The following is a 6757-nucleotide window of genomic DNA, read 5'->3' as shown; positions in this document are numbered from 1 at the left end:
GTGCATTTAGTTCCTTTGAAAACGGAAATTAGTTTATTTGTTTAAACGATTTTTGAACACATTAAGTAATTTGTACTGTAATTTAAACACATTTTGGTTTAAAAATCAACTAAAGCTCTTGGGCAAACTTTCAACTTGGTTGTGAACTGCGATGTGAACATTACTTTTTGGGTGCAGGTGGTGCTGGTGTTTTGGTGGGTGGTTTTTGGGCGGGTGGTGCAGCAGCAGCAGGAGCGGAATTCGGTGACTTAGCGGCCTCGGAAACTGATGGTTTGTCCTTTTTATTGCCAATTTCCTTGGGAGCTTTGCCATCCTGGGGGGCCTTGGCATCTTTGGCGGATCCTTGGGGATCTTTAGCAGCCTTGGCCGAAGCCTTATTATCCTTCTTAGGTTCACCTTCCTTGACCTCCTTAGCTTCTTTTTCGACAACCGGCTCCTCTGTAATCTCGCTGGCCGGCGTCTTTCTGGGCTTGCCAAAACAAACCTCCGACAGTCTGATGTGCTCCAGATGATATCCGGATACGCCACGTATCTTAGCATCAACATTCTTGGCATATATATCGGTGTGGAGCTCGTGTAGATCCACCTCCTTGTCGGCGGCAGCCCTTTTGCACTCATTGTCGACATGCTTCTTGGTCTTGTCCTCCAGAATCTTCAACTCCTCCTCATCGGCGAGGCATAGTTCGATTATTTGGCTGCGAAAACTGGTGATCGGATCGCGATTGTCCCTCACCGCCTGGACCTCCTCCCTCGAGCGATACGAGGTGCCCGGATCGGACATGGAGTGGCCAACATACCGGTATGTGCTCATCTCCAGGACAATTGGACCCTCCCTGAGGGCATAGTCCACGGCAAACTTGGTGGCACTGCGCACGGCCAGCACCTGATTGCCATCGACCCAAAGACCCGGGATATAGTGACCCCTCATGTAGAAGTCCGTCATGGCCGCGGCCCTCTTCTCGTGCGTGCCCATGCCATAGTGATTGTTCTCGCAGACGAAGACGCAGGGCAGGCACCACAACTTGGCCATGTTGAAGGACTCGAAGACTTGGCCCTGATTGGCCGCACCATCGCCATAGAGCACCACGCACACCCCATTGTCGTTGCGGTATTTGTGGGCCAGGGCCACGCCCGTGCCCACCGGAACCTGGGCACCCACTATGCCATTGCCGCCATAGAAGTTCTCGCCGTACATGTGCATGGAGCCACCTTTTCCCCGGCTGCAGCCCGTCCGCACGCCCAGCAACTCGGCCATTATCTCGTACAGGGACACGCCCATTAAATAGGTCCAGGCGTGGCATCGGTAGGCGGTTATCACCGAATCGCACTGTCGCAGGCACTGCTTCATCCCGACGGCCACCGCCTCCTGACCCGTGTACAAGTGACAGAATCCGCGGATCTGGCGCTGCTTATAGCTGTTCCCAGACACCGTCTCGAGGCGCCGACACTCTATCATCTTGATGTACATCGCCAGAGCGTCGTCCCTCGACAGCTCCACGTCCACCGTGGGTCCCGTCTCCAGATCGTAGCACTTGAACGTCTGCAGTGGTAAAGAATACCATTTCATTATGATTCGGTTAAGACTTATAATATATATATGTGTTTAATAAGCTTCCCTTTTCAGGGAGCTTCATTATTGGACCATTTAAGGAAACTTGGAAAACAATATATTCTTTCAAACTCAGTAAAGCTCGACCATCTATTATGCACAAGCAATACTTTATTTGAATTGATGTCCTATATAAAAATATAAAAAATAGTACAAAACCATGTTGCATTTAAAGAGGCCATTTGATTATTAATCACTCTGATTCGTTTGATAAAAAATATACGTTTAATGAGAATTTATAATGATAAGTTTATTTAAGGGTGCTTTATAAAAAATTTTAGGGAACTTGGAATTATAGTTCTCCAAGCTGAGTAATTATCGACACCCTACTTATCAATGGCGATACTTAATTTTGTAAGTGCATCCGTTGTGAGTTTAGTTTCGCGTTTACAAAATAACAAAATAAAAAAAATATATATGAAACAGAACTTCTGCTAAATCATGAAAAAGCAATTGGAAATTATAATGAAGTAAGGGCGCCAATTCTCATATGTGCATTTACCAGTCTCCTCGTATACGTTAAACAAAATTTAAATGAAGTAGAAGCTCAATAGCTGTGATCTGCTTCCAACTTGATTCACTTACATTCTCAAGGGTCAGGCAGCTACATTTTTGGCGCCTGAAGATCCTGGACTGGATATTGGTAGACAAAGAGTAGCGGACACCGCACCACCTCGTCAGCGAACGGAGTGGACTGGACCTCATCATTGAACACCTGAATGAGTCGAGCTGCCGCGTACTAGAATTTTGAAATTTTCCGTAAAAATGTGAGGCTTTTTACGGTCACTTAGTAATGCTAATAAACAAAATAAGTAAACGACATTAAAAGCAAACGCAACTGGAGCGAGATGGCAACTGTCACAAAACCGACAGGGATGCAAACAAAATGTTTGCTAAGATTGTCAATTTCGTAATAGGGAAAGTTCCTCAAAATCTTTTATTGTAATTGTAATTTGTAATTCACTAAAATTCGTGGCAATAAAAAAATAACATATATATATATATATACTCTTGATTATTTAAAGATCGTTGATCAAATGACATTTACGGATAATTTTATCAAAATTTACCACATTAAAGTATTTAAAAAGCTCTAGTTATCCAAAATTTATTTTTAGTTTACGCTAAGGTATTGTACTATGCCATGTTTGCCCAACAAAGAACATGTAAGCTACTTTTGAAATATTTAAAGGTAATACATGGGCTTTACAATTTGAATAAAATGTTTTTTCTTTAAATTTATCATCACAATAACACTATCGAAATGTAAATTTCGAATAAAATTGTCAATAGCTGCAGTTGCTACACTTTCAAAACCCATGTTACTCCTTTAAAGTATTTGTGATTCCTTTAAGACAACATCTTCAGTACCTTTTTCAATTCCAGCTACTTTCAGTTAGTAAGTTACAACTACATTTGGTTAATTTTTCTAGGTATGTATATTTTAAACAATTTACACCTTGCTTTATCCTTATTGAACACGTTAGCAATATAATAATATCCAATGCATTTCCCAAGAGTAATGTGGTGCGCTACGATGTGGGTTGGAGTGCTCCGATTAGCTAAGCTTTTGTGGGTCTCTTTTGGGTCCGATCTACGGGGTTCTCATCATTCAACATTCGGCTTAAGAGCTAGAGATTTCGCTTGTGTCTCAAGTGTCTGAGTTGTGTCTTCGTGTCTGTCTGTGTCTGTGTCTGTTTCTGTGTCAGTGATTGGTTTTGTTGGTTGGTGTTTCCTTCTTTTCCTTCGATTTAGTCTCTTGTGAGTTCCCGAACAAGATTCGTTGGCCCGTCGTGATTGACTTAGTGATTGACGCCCTTGCGCTCCTGGATGTGGTCAATATCGTAGGCGATGGTGCCGCGCAGCTTGGGCTCCAAGTTGTTGGAGTAGACGTCCGTCCAGAGGTGGCTCACGCCCAGTTCGGAATCCGATTTGGCGAAGGCGGTGGCCTCGTCGACCTCCTTGCGCACCTTCAGATCGATGGCCTGCAATATGGATATTTGTTTTAGATTTCATTTAACAATATTAAAAAGATTAATTGTCATCTACGCGTGAAATAACCTTGCTTTAGTTAAGTTGCTGACAAAAAACGAACTATATATTTTATTTTTACTGTTCCACTTACGTTATTAGTTAAAGAATCCTATAGAATTTAGTAATGTTAATATAATCATTTAAAAATATTTGCAAACTTGGTAAAATCAAATAAATACATATAAAGGCAATAGTTAACTTAATACTTTGGAAAATACATATATCATGAATCATCTTTCTAACAATATAGTTAAATTTCAATTATTCCTATTCAAAATTGTACTGTAAAGCTTTAAAACAAAGAGAGTAACTTGCAGACAAACAAAGATTTCTGACTTTCTTAACTGCGCATACTGATCTACACAATACGTGTCCCCAAAAATGCATATCATACGCACCTTGACTTCATCGGTGGTCATCAGACCCAGCTCGATGCACAGCTCCTTGAAGGAGGTGATGGGATCGCGCTTCTGGCGCACCTCCTGGATCTCCTCACGCGTGCGATACGAGGTGCCCGGATCGGACATCGAGTGGCCGGAGTATCGGTACGTATTGGTCTCCAAGACCAGAGGTCCGTGGGTGTTCACATAGTTGATGGCGAACTCGGTGGCACTGCGCACGGCCAGCACGTCCATGCCGTCCACCCAGATTCCGGGCAGAGCGTCGCCGCGAGTATAGTAGTCCGTGTTGCAGGAAGCACGCTCCGAGCTGGTTCCCATGCCTTTTGGAGAGGAAACAAAAAATACTCGATTAATAAGAAGCTAGGAAATATATCTAAAGACGGTGTAGCAGCTTTACATTTAAAACTGCCGCTGCGTCGTTTACAACCAGCTTAAAGCCAGCTTATAGTTATACAACCACCGAAGTTGCTGTTCTTGACTAAATTAGGTTTATGTTCATAAATTTACTCCTTCAAGAAGCTTGGAAACAACTCAAACCGCAGCTGTTATTCAAAACTGCCGCTGCATCGTTTACAACCAAATTAAAGCTCTATGGTTTTACAACCAACGCAGTTTTTGTTCTCGATTAATATAGGTTTTTGTTTATGAAATTACTCTGTTAAGGAGCTAAGAGACAACTCAAAAGACTGGTTATCGGTGAAGCAGCTGTATCGTTTACAACCAATTTAAAGCTTTTTACTTATACACCCACCGTAGTTGTTATTCTCGCAGACGAAGATCACGGGCAGTTTCCACAGATACGCCATGTTGTAGGCCTCGAAGACCTGTCCCTGGTTGGCGGCACCATCGCCATAGAGGGCCAGGCACATGCCGCCATTGCCCTTGTACTTGCAGGCCAGACCAACTCCGGCTCCCAGGGGAACTTGGGCACCCACGATGCCGTTGCCGCCGTAGAAGTTCGGTGCGTACATGTGCATGGAGCCACCCTTTCCACGGGCACAACCGCCCTGGACACCAGTGAGTTCCGCCAAAACGCCAGCGGGCGAGACGCCCATCAGGTAGGTCCATCCATGGACGCGGTATGCCGATATGATGTTGTCCACATCGCGCATCGCCGCCTTCATGCCAACGGCACAGGCCTCCTGGCCGGAATACAGATGACAGAAGCCACGGATGATCTTCTCCTTGTAAAGATTACCCGCCGCCGTCTCCAATCGCCGGATCGTCTGCATCTGTGTGTAGTACTTGAGGGCCTCATCCTTGGTCAGTTTGACTTCCGTGGCGGGTCCTTCGTCGAGGCGGTGCAGCTTGAAGGGCTGCCAAAATGGGAAAAAACATATATGTATGTATAAAATGATATGCATTCAGTTTTAGATATTTCCTTATATTTGCATTTGTATATTTTTATAATCATCGCTCGTTGAAAATTTAATTTTATTTGTTTTAATTCATACCTTTTTAAAATAAACATATGATAAACTTACATGAAATCTTTATCTTGTAAATTACTAACTAATTCTTCCAGTTCCGGTTTTTTTTTCGGAAGTACTTCACAAAAATGACCTAGCTTTGGTTTTTTTTGCTGATTTCATTTATGATGGCTTATTTATGGCGTGAGAATCGAGTCAACGTAAACAGAGAGAGAGAGAGAATCGGGGGATTTGAGATAAGACTTAATGTTTTATAGTGCGTGAACAGTCACGCGGCGGCCACGCAAAGAGCAGACGGCGATAAAGAGCGTGGGAGATGGAAAACTAAAAAAAAAAAAAGATTACTTCGTGACCTTGTCATTTGAAAATTAAATTGACCGGCAAAAACGCAACCCTGCATTTTACACACACATACCAAAATGAACCGTTGCTATCTGCCAGAAAGCGCATTATGTAATCTTTCTTTTTTTCTTTTTTTTTTTTTGTATTTCATATATAGTTAATATTCAATATATATCTTACTTACCCGGTTCACTGAGATGGTGGCCTCCGTGGCATAATTGTTCGATTTTGAAACACCTGCTTGGGCTGCATTCTGGAATAGACCGAAAAACGACGATGAATATCTTCCATTTCCGATGTTGTTGTTATATATCCTCCTGTTGGTGTTGTTGTTATGCTTTTTGTTTTCATTTTTTTCGGGTTCGTTATTTTGGTAGTTTCAAATTAGTGATATTAGTGGGTGTAGAAAGGGGTTTACGTACTTTTTGCAGTTGCTTAACAATAATGGGCAATTCGCTAACGCGTGACAGAGTACGCAACATATTCGCTGTTTTTCTTTTCTCGTTTGACTGATGGAAAAATCGGTTGTGAATGGGCTTCCTATATAATGGGTTTATCCGGATCTAATCACACGATTTATCTGTCTCAGTCGCACCGCCGCGCGTCGTTAAAAACCGCAAAAAAAAGTTGCGATTAGTTTATCAACTTCTATATTGCACAACAACAGTGTTACCGCGGAGAAAATATACCATCAGAAAATATGTTCCCTTTTAATACCATTTCAAAATACTAAAAACTAAGCCGAGTTTCAAACCATCAATGTTACCGTTTTAATAATTGTCATTTTCTAATTTTGTGTTAAATATTTAAATTTAAAGCATTTGTAAGCCCTTTTCTTAAGTAAGAGATCATTTTATTAAAAGGAATTTTTGTAATTTATTTCCTTTTCAGTTGTCAGATTGCTTTTTAATATTTATTGCTTTTTAATATTTTTGACCGCC

The 6757-nt window shown here is 42.0% G+C and overlaps 2 protein-coding genes across 3 annotated transcripts; both read right to left on the bottom strand.

Annotated features, from left to right (window-relative positions):
- Positions 1–10: 10 nt before the first annotated feature.
- Positions 11–2444, bottom strand: LOC108137158 (probable pyruvate dehydrogenase E1 component subunit alpha, mitochondrial). The gene is made up of 2 exons (XM_017258726.2): positions 2195–2444; positions 11–1540 (listed from the first exon to the last, which is right to left on the bottom strand). The coding sequence occupies exons 1-2, from the start codon at positions 2315–2317 to the stop codon at positions 161–163; spliced, it is 1503 nt and encodes a 500-aa protein (XP_017114215.1). The 5' UTR covers positions 2318–2444; the 3' UTR covers positions 11–160.
- A 585-nt stretch (positions 2445–3029) lies between these two features.
- LOC108137159 (pyruvate dehydrogenase E1 component subunit alpha, mitochondrial) lies at positions 3030–6491 on the bottom strand. Of its 2 annotated transcripts, none has more exons than XM_017258727.2 (5): positions 6239–6491; positions 6001–6153; positions 4796–5360; positions 4042–4364; positions 3030–3594 (listed from the first exon to the last, which is right to left on the bottom strand). In XM_017258727.2, exons 1-5 carry the CDS (start codon positions 6296–6298, stop codon positions 3412–3414), a joined length of 1284 nt encoding a protein of 427 aa, XP_017114216.1. In that variant the 5' UTR covers positions 6299–6491; the 3' UTR covers positions 3030–3411. The 2 variants fall into 2 exon arrangements, with proteins under 2 accessions (XP_017114216.1, XP_017114217.1); XM_017258728.2 differs by having other exon boundaries at positions 6001–6069; positions 6239–6490.
- Between the last annotated feature and the right edge of the window lie 266 nt (positions 6492–6757).

Source organism: Drosophila elegans, unplaced genomic scaffold (assembly GCF_018152505.1).
Source record: "Drosophila elegans isolate 14027-0461.03 unplaced genomic scaffold, ASM1815250v1 contig_149, whole genome shotgun sequence".
Classification (NCBI taxonomy): domain Eukaryota; kingdom Metazoa; phylum Arthropoda; class Insecta; order Diptera; family Drosophilidae; genus Drosophila; species Drosophila elegans.
This window is presented reverse-complemented; position numbering and strand designations above follow the sequence as displayed.